The following is a 13,187-nucleotide window of genomic DNA, read 5'->3' on the forward strand; positions in this document are numbered from 1 at the left end:
CTGCATCGGAAATCAACGCACGGAGGCACCCTTTAGCGACAGTATGTGACAAACCGGGCTTTCAACTAACTCCAATGTTAACCCAACAAACAGAACTTTCAACCAGGAGACTGGTGTTCGTGGCCCGTGTGAAGGGCAGGTGACTTATTTTGTCACGTCAGTCATTGGTACCGTCAGTCCCATGAATCACGAGAGTCACTAGTCACGTGAGTCGCTAGTCATTTGCGTCGTTTGTCAGTCAACCACGGCCGTTTCCTAACCCTAATTAAGTGGTTGTGTTGCTTAAACCTTACTTCCTGTGAAAACAATAGTTTATTTTGGAAGGACACTATGCATGTAACAAGCGTATATTGACATGCCGTCCCTGGTCCATCTAAAAGTAACGAAAGAGGGGTTGGTCTCAGATGCCAAGGCGCACTGACCAAGCGGCGGTATTTGACGAGTTGGGAGTGAGAATGTGTTGTTCTACAGTAGCACAGATAGAATGGACAAACCAAACACTGGCTCTAGAGAGAGCCTTTCGCATTTTTACGTTACCTGAAGGACATCGTAGTTCTCCGACATTCTTGTGAAACTGCGGTAAAGTGAGCCGCAATATGTAAAACCGTGGTACCGCCAGCTGCCGTGTGACTTCCGTTGCTCCGGACGTACTATTATTGTGGTAAGGATGGCCTCTGAGCGGGGCGAACGGCGTTACCATGGTTTTTCACTTGGCGGCTTACGTTTCCGCTTGGAAAGGGAGGAGTGAGCAGAGGGTTACTCAGTTGGTTGCAATCTGCAACCACACCACTAGATGCCGCCAAATCTTACACACTGTACCTTTCACCTCATACTATGGAAAGTCACAACTGGAGGACAATAAATTAGATATGGGCCAGAATCTTACTGACAACATATGAGAGATGAAACCCCTAAGTATATAACACAATTCCCTTTTAAATTACTTTATTTTTCTCCCACTGATCTCCATTATCTAGTATCAATCCTATAAAAAAGAGAAATCACTAATGAAGTGTACTAAAAATTATGAAAAGTTAGATGAGATAAGATAAATCTTGCTGAGGGGAAATTGTTGAAGAGCGAGATAAAAAAGAAAAACAGTCATGACGTGTGTCGAAAATGACGACAAAGATGATAATGAGAACAGTGAGCGTGTAGATGTTCGTCTGATTTCTTCTGCTTGCCAGGTAAACAGCAGATCCTAGTCGAACCTCTAACCGCTAGCAGTTTTGTGGCGAAGGGCTACATTCTCCTGTTTTAGAGGCAGGGGCTCAGTAAACTCTTATGGGATACCTGCACCATGTAATTATGGAAACCATAAGCTGCAGCTACAGCACATATTCACCACAGGCTCGCTGCACTTTATCTGCTGTCCTGCTTTAACAGAGAAAGATCAATCTTTCAGCTGCGTTAACCGCTAATGTCCAGTGTGGGGACTAATGGTGAAAGTTTAGAGATCAAGTATGGAGGGCTTGTACAGTATGTGCTCCATGTTGACTGGGAATAGTAAATCATCATGAGCACCAGGCATTTGTTGTTAGTGTTTTCACTGGTAGACTTGATCCCATCGAATGATTTATTGTATCATAAATACATGTACATCTTAGAAACTGCATAGCAGATAACATATTTACTACCAGCATAAAACAGCTGAGGCTGTGCATGCAAACGTCAGGCTCTATATGACAAACTTTCCAGGCAGCCAATATGAAAACCAATCTAATATCTTGCACAGACTGAATGTAGGTTACTCGACACACACACACACACACAGCTGAAATAAGACAATTTTTCCATTTCGCTATGTAGCAGGAATTCCCTGTTACGTAAAGCCTCAATACCATGGAACATATAATGAAATTAGGTTGGGGTCTTATTTCGTTTGGTGGCAACTCCGGCACAGCTTTTCCTCAGAGTGCGTCGCCCACAGAAAATTAACTTACAGGTCATTTACCGAGACGTTTCATTGCCCAGCTATGTCATACGTAACTGTGGCAGATGGCAGGAAGGATGGCCACAGCAACTTTGCATCTGATTGCAGGGCTGGTGTGTAATTTAGTAATGCGTGTGGGTATTCTGAGACTGCATGCATGCAAGTGCACGCACACACAAATACACAACACTTGCACAGCTGTTCACTAAACCCTGCTCATGCCTTTCCTGCTGCCTCCTACGCCTGTATCCCCCATGCTCAGCTGAGTCACTCAGTCTTTCCGTCTTCCTCGCACTCTCTCGCATACAAACATAAAGCCAACCCTGGCAGAGTAAACTTATAGAGGCACAAACAGGTGGTCTCTCCCACCTAACACTGTTTTTTTAAACTATTTCCTCAGCATGAATGAATGAGCACGTACTTTTGAAAGAGAAGTCCACCGATTTGGCATTGCACTCCTATAACATTGTCGATGAAAAAAACAAAATCGTTCGAGTGGAACCAGAGATGTCATCTTTTTTATTCCAAACTATGGCTGCAACTATCAATTATTTTGATTATCGATTAATCTGATGATTATTTTTTAGATTAATTGTTTAGTCTATACAATATTTTTTTATAAATTGTGACAAAATGCCATTTCTCAGAGCCCATAGTGATGTCTTAGAATTGTCCGAAACCCCAAAATATTCAATTTGCCATCATGTGATAAAGAAAAGCAGCATTTGAGGAGCTGAAACCAGAGAATATTTGACGTTTTTGCTTGAAAAATAACTGAAAATAGTTGCCGATTCATTTTTTGTCAGTCTAATTATCGATTATTGATCAACTGACGTAGACTCACCGTGTTCTGGACACTTAGCACAGTAAAAGTCCCATAAGATATCAATGCCTGGAAAGATAAGCTTGATTGGTTTATCTGTCTCTGGGGGCGGGTCTTACACACGTACCAAAGTTTGATTGACACATTTTGGGCGAATCATTTGGGAGAAATTTTGAAAAAACAGTCAGTAAACATGGTGTCCAGTTTACCATGAGGGCTCACTGTAATCCGGACAGCACTCACATTCACGTTGGACAGAGCGCTTCTGTAAATGTGTGTATCCCTTCAAAAAAGACTAAATATTTGCAAAAAGTAACTTATAAATAGCCTATGTGACCTTAAGAAGGGATTCTGTCATATAACTGGTGGGTAATCATCGTCAAGGTCAAGCATCCGGAATACCGTAACGTCGGGAATAGAGTGATAAAGTACCCTGATCATCTGGCGATCTTCCGCATCCATTGGGCCCATAGAGCAGGCGCAGTAGCTTTAACTCTCAAAGCTTCCCAGCCCTCGCTCCAGTCCTCGCTCCAGTCGCGGTCTGGGTCTCACTCACATGAACGGAGGAAGGGAAATAACTCTGAATTCAGCTATTAGTGCATTTTACAACTTTTAGGACCTAATGATTTAAATAATAACTATTCAAGTGTTCGGACATGGAAGTTGATTTTCTTAAAAAAAAATTATCTGCTGATTTAAGGACGTCTCTTTCCCAACGCTAAGTCTATGGGAATCAGTCTTTTTTGGCCCAATGGCATCACGTGACCAACATGGAAGTTGTAGTACCACCGTTTGGCCACTATGAAAATTTGCTTCAAAGCCTGGCGCTCTTCCTAGGGGGGGGCTTGGTTAAAACCTGGTGACAACACCTGATACATTACCCACAATGCAACGTGACTGCCGACAGTTTTGGTCAGAGATGTGGGTGAGTTACGCTAGCAGTGTCTAATGTAGCCTTGAGGTACTTTTGCCTGAAGCAGAGATGAGGAGCGGACTACAGTTTGTCTCCCAGATTTTTTTTCATTTTCAAACTTGTAGACAAAAATCACAATATCATTCAAGCAACGAATACAATAACTAACTGTAAAACAGATTCTACTGACCGAGTGAGGAAAAAAAAGATTTCAGATCCTTACCTGATTTACGCTTGCCGGAGCCTCCACAGTCTCTGCAAAAGAAGCAACACCAGAGAAGCATGGTCAGTATGAGCGTGTGTGCGAGAGAGGTCAGAGAATTAATGCGACTTGATCAAATACAGTAACTGGTTAAAGCTGAATCTCCTAGACTGCCTGGCCGGGACCATCCAAATACATTTGGCACACGAGTACCAGCCAAACCCTTGTTGAGAATGCATAAAGAACTTGACCCACTACCAGAGGGAGGGAGGGAGAAAGGGTGGGATACATGTACTACAGTAAGTGTGTCAAGGACAGCAACAAAACAAATCATCGGATCTTTTAGCCAATATACTGCCATGTGTGTATGTATCTGTTCAAATGGCAGACGTGGTGTACATGAGGGCGATGCAGCTGCCTCTCATTAACAGAACAGCATTTATTTACTCGACAACAGTATCATATCCCCTTGATAAGTCCCATTCATGTTTAGATGTGAAAGCATCTTTCTGTTCCAAAGCCTGGACCGTAACAAAGCACTGAAAAGACGAGCATCAGTGTCAATGAACCCGCTCTGTGCTTTCACGCTCGTCATCAGGGTCACAGAGCGCCAATTTGCCACCGACTCGGACTGCGTGCTCATTTACTGTACACATCTGTCTGTGTGCTCCTTTTATGGGGGTTTGGTTTATTATTCTTATTATAATTAATGAGACTGGAACAGATCATTTGCATAATTGTAAACCAGTCACTGTTGTTGGATCTATTCAGCCAGAGAAAATGTGGAGCTATTATTTTAGTTTGACAGAAATTAGTCATTAAGAAGCAAAAACAAACAAACAATGGTACGACGTACACAGGATGAAAACATTTAAATTCGTTCATTAAAGTGTCGTCAGTTCAATTTGAATGCTCATGCTTCATTTACTGTGATGCAGGTGCATAAGTGATGATACTTCAAATAATCATTTAATCCAGTTTTATGGTAATTTGTTATACAATGAACAATTCAAACAGACCAACATTTGTGAATCTCTGGGCCGGTATGTGTATGTATTAGGGGTGTAATGATACATCCATCTGGATCAATATATCGATTCAAAATACACCTTTATTTTGAAATTCCCTTTTATATTTATTCTTTTTATTAAAAAGACTATAATGTTTTTCATTTAAATGTCTGGAAGAGCCAAGTTATAAAATTGTCAAATCATAATTACGTTTCTTTTTGAGAGTTTATATAAATTAGGGCTGTCAATCGATTAATATAATTAATCGCGATTAAACGCTTGATTGTCCATAGTTAATCGTGATAAATCGCAAAGTAATTGCACACTTTTTATCTGTTCAAAATGTACCTTAAAGGGAGATTTGTCAAGTATTTAATACTCTTATCAACATGAGAGTGGGCAAATATGCTTGCTTTATGCAAATGTAAGTATATACTCATTATTGGAAATCAATTACGAACACAAGGGACCCCTTTGAAAATGGCCATGCCAGTTTTTCCTCGCCAAAATTTTGCTTCACGACAAGTTAGTATGACATGGTTGGTACCAATGGATTCCTTAGGTTTATCTTCACTCTACCTTTAAAGCTAAGCCCGCTACAACCTAAAAATTAATGTGTTAAAGAAATTAGTGGCGTGAAAAAAAATTTGTGTTAACAAGTTATTATCACGTTAACTTTGGCAGCCCTAATATAAATGTAAATGATTGTGTTAAATTGACATATGATATCGTCTCATATCGATTGCAGACCCCTGAATTAAATCAAATCAAAATCATATCGTGGCCGACTTTGTGATATCAGCAAATATCGCATTGTTGTCCAGAGAATATAATATCGTATCGTAATGAAACTTGTGATTTACACCCCTGATACGTATGGTTTGTAGCTTGTTGGCTGACTGCATATCCCTGTTTAGTTATCTGAGCTGCAGAGAGAGCACACTGAGGAGAAGCTGAGGTTTGATGCAGATGGGAACAGACACCTGGCTCTCTGAAGAGGCCAGCAGCAGGACCAGAGCCACGGACAGTTATGGATATGAGTACATGTTTGGATAAACCTTGTCCAACATTTGCCAGGTTACCGCTTGTTCATCAACCCTCAGTGATTCCAGTTAACAAGAAAAGTTGAATTTTAACTATATTACAATTTCTGAAGTATTTTATACTGCACCACAAAGAAGCTGTTTCACACTTAGAGGACAACAAGGAAAATGTAAAATGACTGTAAGTCATTGTCTGGCAAGCATCATAAAGGGACAACCCTTGTTCAAGCTAAGCAGCACTTCTTGCTTAATCAAAATTTTTTCTTTTTTTTTTTTTACCAATAACTGTATTCCTCTGTTACTTAAGATAAAGTCATTTTTGGCACAAGGCTTCTCCGTTTCCAGATGCACGGACAAGTTGGAGTTATGAGATATTTCCAATCACACATGTAATAGCTTACAGCTCAGTTCAGCTTCATTACTTTCTCAATATTGAAACAAAACAACAAATTAAATTTGATTGTGACACAGTAAAAATATTTATATTGGATCTTCGAGCACTGTTCGTACTGTGGAAATGAATTTCATAACTTTCTATATGATATGATGGGCAGAAAACACTACAATGTTTATCATTCGTGCCGAGCCAATATAAATAGGTTTGCAGTTTATTGAAAAATAAGCATAGTCTAAGCAGATGATGCACAACTGAGATGACTTTAAGAAGAACTAAATATGTTTTAAAATCAAAACAATGCACACATCATACTATGCTGTGAATAATTTCTTTAAATAATGTAGCATGAACCTATCTGTCTCTCTTTCTCTGAAGGAAGAAGGCGGGGTCATGCGTCATCACTGATGACGCATGTGCACGTGTTATACCCTGTGGTTTAAATGCTTAGGCTGATCGGAATTCTTAAAAATATTCCTGAATCCGGATCATGGTCCGGATCGCCACCAAAATCTAATGGATTGTTCATTGTGCCACACCCCACCCCTCTAAAAAATGTCATTCAAATCCTGGAGTAACTTTGGAGTAATCCTGGTAACGGACAAACCAACAAACCAACAAACCAACAAACCAACAAACCAACGCCGGTGAAAACATAACCTCCTTCCTAGGCCTTTGGCCTTGGCGGAGGTAATGACAGTTTAAATGACAGTTTTGTGTGAGGCAAATTAATTGTAATGCAAACATTTCTGAAGTATTTCATGAAGTGTTTAGTTTGTCAAAATGTGGTAGGGTGGAGATGAAACTGAAGGAAGCACTATACTGTAGAGGGTTGGGGAGAAACGATGGGGATAACGTGGATGCTTGACCTGCCCTGCTAGCTTGTGACCCTCAGCACAGAGCTGGAATAATATTCTTCCCAGGAGGAGACTGAGCACACAACTCTGGCTCTGTGTGCTTCCCTCCTATCACCAGTAAAATCTAATAAATGAGGGGAAGGTTAAGGGGAGCGAAAATATGTCCAAACGCTATTAAATGCTTACGACTTTGCGTCTGTGTTATTTATTTTTTTGGGGAGGCGAGTGCATTTTAGCCTTCGGTTAACCAATAGAGTCACAGAAGTTGGGAGATAATCTTTATAGTTTTGGTTTCATTACGTACACGCCCATGCCAGGAGATGCATGGGCTGAACACGTCATTAAAAATCCAAGCCCGCGAGAGTCCATCCGAAGCTCGAGTTGAGAATGACCATCTGTTTGCACATAACTGCAGCTCACTCTTTGTAGGTGGGCCTATTAGAAATGGAATGTGTGAGACATAAGTCCTTTGCTCACATTTCTCAGCCAAGTCAAAGGACTGGAAGTGTCTGCCCTGCTTCATGTACACATAACACAGACACTCCTGCCTGACCTAAGATTAACCTCTGCAGGAGTGACCTCCAGCTCAGGGGTCAATAGGTCAGCGTCATTGGATAGGAAATCATTATGACTATGAGCAGAGGTCGGATTTGCACTCAGAAAGGGTTTAGTGGGTCGTTTTTGTTTGTATATCCATAAAGGAACACTGTGTAACATTTCAGAGGAACTATTAGAAGAAATGGAATATAATATTCATAACTATGTTTTCATTAATGTATAATCACCTGAAACTAAATCGTTGTGTTTTTGTTAGCTTAAAATGAGACCTTCATATCTACATAGGGAGCGGGTCCTCTTAACGTAGTCCGCCATGTTGCTCCGCCATGTTTCTACAGTAGCCCAGAATGGACAAACCAAACACTGGCTCTAGAGAGAGCCTTTCATGTTTTTACGTTACATGAAGGCCACCGTAGTTCTCCAACACAGCGTTACTACAGTTAAGCACTCGTCGGGCTCACGTTACCGCAGTCTTGGAAATGGAGTAGTGAGCGGAGGGGTTCTCAGTTGGTTGCAATCTGCAACCACACCACTAGATTAGGCCTGTCACGGTAGTCGGTGTTACCAATGTTACACGGTGGTCAAGCACACACCGATTACATTACGTACCCACCAACCCCACCGTCGTTTTGCTTTTTTTACAGAAATAAAACCCATTTAGTTCATTTTGGCATATCAGCGCCATATTATCAATAGATAGTCGGATGATGGATGGACGCTAAAAAGCAGTCACAGCCGGTTTCGCTGGACCGGAGAGGCCAGACACAACGCCACGCCGCCTGACGGTAAAGATCAAAATAAGCGCGCTACATATATTGACCGTCATCTTTTCTTGTAAAATGTCCGGTGTAATCGGTAACACCAGTGTTGTCACGAGTTTATTAACCGGGGGGAAAATTTCCTCACCGTCACATCTCTACACTAGGTTATGCCAAATCCTACACACTGTACCTTTAAGAAAGGCAATAATGCAGCGTATTCAAATCCTCACAAAAGCGCAAACACACACACACAAAATCATACGTGCAAATAGGCTCAGGTCTCCAGCAAAGCTTGGTCATGATTACACTGTGATGTCAGTCTAAAAGAATGCTAGTTTGACCGTCATATCAACCACTAATAACTTCCCTTTGTGGTGAATTACTGGTGTAAAATTAAGCTTTCGGGCTGTAAAGAAAAGACTTTAAAACAATGTTATTGTTTCTCATATAAATTAAAATGCACAATTGTGCCTTCACAATGTGGGGACTCACCTCACCAAACTGATTGCCACAAGATGAATCATTCAATTTTAGGGTTTAAGACTTGGTTTTTGGTTAAAGGTAGGTTGAAATAAGGTTGGACATTGGAACACTAAATATATCACTAAAATACAAACAGATGAATCAATAAAAATGAGCTGGTGTGGTTTAACCTGAGATTTCTTTTGTATGAAAAGTAAAATGTTATTTAAAATATAGATGATCGATATGTGCATTTGTTTACTGCTGTTATTCATAATTATGCTACTGCCCTTGACCAAGTTGCTGACATCAGAACTGCAGATGGTCTCCAGGCGCTGCGCTGTGGCTGCACACTGTTCCTATAGTTAGGGTGGATTCATCTAATGCAGAGGACACACTTCCCCATGGGGATTAATAAAGTGTGATTTACTTATTACCACTCTAAAAATATAGTAGAAAGCAAAGTCACATTGCAGATCGGGCAGTAAAAAATATTTTTCAGTGAACAAGCAAAAACATGGGCTGGCATTGACGGCACGTATTATCACAGCAAAACACCTTAAAGCTAAGTGAGGTAAAAAGAAAAAAAATCACCTTACCTTGTTGCAAACGACACAAATTCCCAGTTTCAAGTCTGCATTATTGTCAAACTAACTTGAAAAAAGTATTGAGGACTAAAACTTTGTATTTCTATGAGGGCTGTCAAAGTTAACACGATAATAACGCGTTAACGCATATTTGTTTTTACGCCACTAATATCTTTAACGCATTGATGCAATCGATCTTTCCGAGGTTGTAGCGGGCTCAGTTTTAAAGCTAGAGCGAAGATACTGGCATCATTTGAAACTAAAAACCTAAGATTTGGTACCAACCATGTCATACCAGCTTGTCGCGACCGAGGCTAAATAACGTTCCAAACTTGCGCTAAATTTTGGCGAGGAAAAACTGGCATGGTAATTTTCAAAGGGATCCCTTGACCTCTGACCTCAAGATATGTGAATGAAAATGGGTTCTATGGGTACCCACGAGACTCCCCTTTACAGACATGCCCACTTTATGATAATCACATGCAGTTTGGGGCAAGTCATAGTCAAGTCAGCACACTGACACACTGACAGCTGTTGTTGCCTGCTGGGCTGCAGTTTGCCATGTTATGATTTGATCATATATTTTATGCCAAATGCAGTACCTGTGAGGGTTTCTGGACAATATTTGTCATTGTTTTGTGTTGATAATTGATTTCCAATAATAAATATATACATACATTTGCATAAAGCAGCATATTTGCCCACTCCCATGTTGATAAGAATATTAAATACTTGGCAAATCTCCCTTCAAAGTACATTTTGAACAGATAAAACATATGCCATCGCAATTAATCATGGAAATCATGCAATTAATTGCGATTAAATATTTTAATTGATTGACAGCCCTAATGTCTATAATATAGTAAGTAATTTAATCTGGTTTGTGGCATTTGTTAAAGGAAATCTAAACTCTAAATATTTTCTGCATGCACTCTCATTAACAGTAATTTCATTTGTAAGACTATGAAAAACATGTTTCTATTATCCAACTGTATGAATAATTATTTTTCTTAATTTGTCACCAAGTTTCTTAAAAAAGAAAAATCCCTTTTCTTGTGGAATATCCAATAGCTTTAAGCTTTTAGGCATCTGAAACTCCCTTAAGAGAAGACATCATTGTTTGAATGAACTGTTCACTATGTGCGAATGCATACACATGACTGAAAGTAAACATCACTTTGCGTCAAAAAGATATAAAACCACTCACTGCAACAGTGGTCTGAATTATTTAAGCATTTCAGTTACCCCCTTTTTGATAGTGCTATTTCTTCACTTTAGGGATCACAAGAGAAGACATTTTTCTGCTGATTTTACTTCTCTCTAGCTACAGTAACAGCTTTCCACATGTATAGCAGTACAGTTTTATATAATATACATATATCTTTCTTGTAAAGTTCACAAAGCCACACATATATTTAATTTATTTATCAATATAAATCAAAAAAGGCCAAGCAAACATTAAAAATAGAGCAAGACATGTTTTTTTTTTTGCTAATGACTATTTGCTTGTGCTTTGTGCTTGTCTACACTATAATCATGAACAATAACTAAGCCGTTAATCATTCTGTAGCACGCACACGCACACGCACACGCACACACAACCACAACCACAACCTCTGCCTCATATCAGGTTAATGTGACACTATCTGTCATTCATCAGAAGTCAAGAGAGACAGCTTACATTTTTCAAGCCTATTGCATGGCTCCCTCTTGTGATGGAGCACATCCATTTATGTATTTGAAATCTGTGCAGTGGCATCTGTTGACCATTAGATGGCGGTAGCAGACGAGGGCTTGACAAACAACACCGCCAAGCTGCTGCTGCTCATAGTGGCAGAAATACCAGTAAAATGTACCTGAGTGGTGTTTCACGGTGGATAAAATGACACCAGTCACCAGACTGGCCTCTTTATTAATCACTGTAATTCTAATAGAGACATATTGGATTGATTGGATCAAAGTTCAAAGCACCACCATCCTGCTCGCTCACAAATAATAAACATATAATCTACAATATTATTAAGTTAGTGCCAATCACACCGTGAGTGACAGAGATTAATATTCATTGATCCTGTGTCTGAGATTCAGTAGATCGGGGTTGTGTACGGATCCTGCAACAGAGGAGGCATCAGGAGAGAGACGGGAGCCCAAATAAGAAACTACACTTTAGAAACAAGCCCAAAAAAAACGCAACCCGCAACTACCAATATTTGTAAGCGACTTTTCAGGAAAACAAGCTCAAAGTCACTTATAATAAGCGGACTTTGCAACTGTGGCTGGCTGCAGTAGGCCTACTGGCGTCTCTTCTCCCCCTTCCATGCTGGCGTGCACATGACCCTCCTTCCTCGAGCTTCTCAGACATGAATGCATTCTTCTCTCAAGATGCATACATTCATCTCTTACATGCATACATTCTTCTCTCACATACTGTACATACATTCATCTCTTACATGCATACATTCTTCTCTCACATACTGTACATACATTCATCTCTTACATGCATACATTCTTCTCTCACATACTGTACATACATTCATCTCTTACATGCATACATTCTTCTCTCACATACTGTACATACATTCATCTCTTACATGCATACATTCTTCTCTCACATGCATAAACATTCTTCTCTCACATGCATACATTCTTCTCTCAGATGCATACATTCCTCTCTTACATACATACATTTTCTTCTTACATACACACATTATTTATAATATTAAATGCATTTGATGTGTGAATGTGTTCATTAAATATATGAATATGAGAGTAAATGTGTGAATGTGCAAGTGAAAATACATAAATATGTGAGTGAAAATTCATGAATGTGTGAGTGAATATATATATAAAAATGAGCAAAAAGTAATCTAGCAGGCAGTCTGTAATTACTCCCACACTGACTTTGTTTGATAACAAACAGTTCGTGTAACAGAGATGATGCTAATTCTCAATAATAGTTTATGATTTCTTAAGTATGCAGTGATGGTTACTCACTCTGTTGGAGGGTTTAAGTCCTCTGACTTGGTCTCAAGGAACTTAAGGACCTCCTCGCTTTGGGAAATGTGGGAGGGAAGCTTCATCAGAGCCTGAGGGGCAAGAAGGGACACAAGCAAATACATTAACACACACCTAAAAAAATTGCAGGTGTGGTTAATTACTGTTTGAATGGCAGTATTTAGTAAAAAAATTAACTGTCATTGTAAAGTCAGTGAGATGAGAAGAAAAGGCAGAGATGTGAAGGGTGTGGGTGTGGAACAATATTAAAAAGTAAATAAGCTTCGTGCCGCCACCGAAAATTACACCTATTACTGTAAACTGCTGGCCAGCTCGTAAACGCACCTGCCGTACATTCCCTTCTCTTGACCCATGAATAATAAGAGAGCCACCTGCACTCAGTACCACACATTAAGTCTGCTGATTCATTCTTATTCTTTGGATTCTGTCTTACCCCTGTGTGCCCCCATTTCCCTCGTTTCCTTTATAGGCTGCCTATTTACATTGGAGACAGGAAATGACCAGTGCAGATAGAGCCTTTGCTTTCCTGTTGAGGCTGGTGGGGGGAGATAAATATTGTGACCTGCCTTGAAAATACTGTGGCAAATGTTCAGGGAGTGGAGCATTGGCACAGATAAAGAAGTACTCTT

The 13,187-nt window shown here is 39.9% G+C and overlaps 1 protein-coding gene across 9 annotated transcripts in view; it reads right to left on the reverse strand.

Moving 5' to 3' along the window:
- Positions 1-13,187, reverse strand: part of LOC119495786 (SH3 and PX domain-containing protein 2A-like) — a 73,848-nt gene that overhangs the window by 34,661 nt on the left and 26,000 nt on the right. For all 9 annotated transcript variants that reach the window (XM_037782570.1, XM_037782574.1, XM_037782569.1 and 6 more), the window contains 2 exons: positions 12,538-12,629; positions 3,893-3,924 (listed from right to left, as the gene is read on the reverse strand). In XM_037782570.1, coding sequence (XP_037638498.1) covers positions 3,893-3,924; positions 12,538-12,629 — 124 coding nt within the window. The remainder of the gene's footprint in view (positions 1-3,892; positions 3,925-12,537; positions 12,630-13,187) is intronic.

Source organism: Sebastes umbrosus, chromosome 10 (genome assembly GCF_015220745.1).
Source record: "Sebastes umbrosus isolate fSebUmb1 chromosome 10, fSebUmb1.pri, whole genome shotgun sequence".
In the NCBI taxonomy this organism is placed as follows: domain Eukaryota; kingdom Metazoa; phylum Chordata; class Actinopteri; order Perciformes; family Sebastidae; genus Sebastes; species Sebastes umbrosus.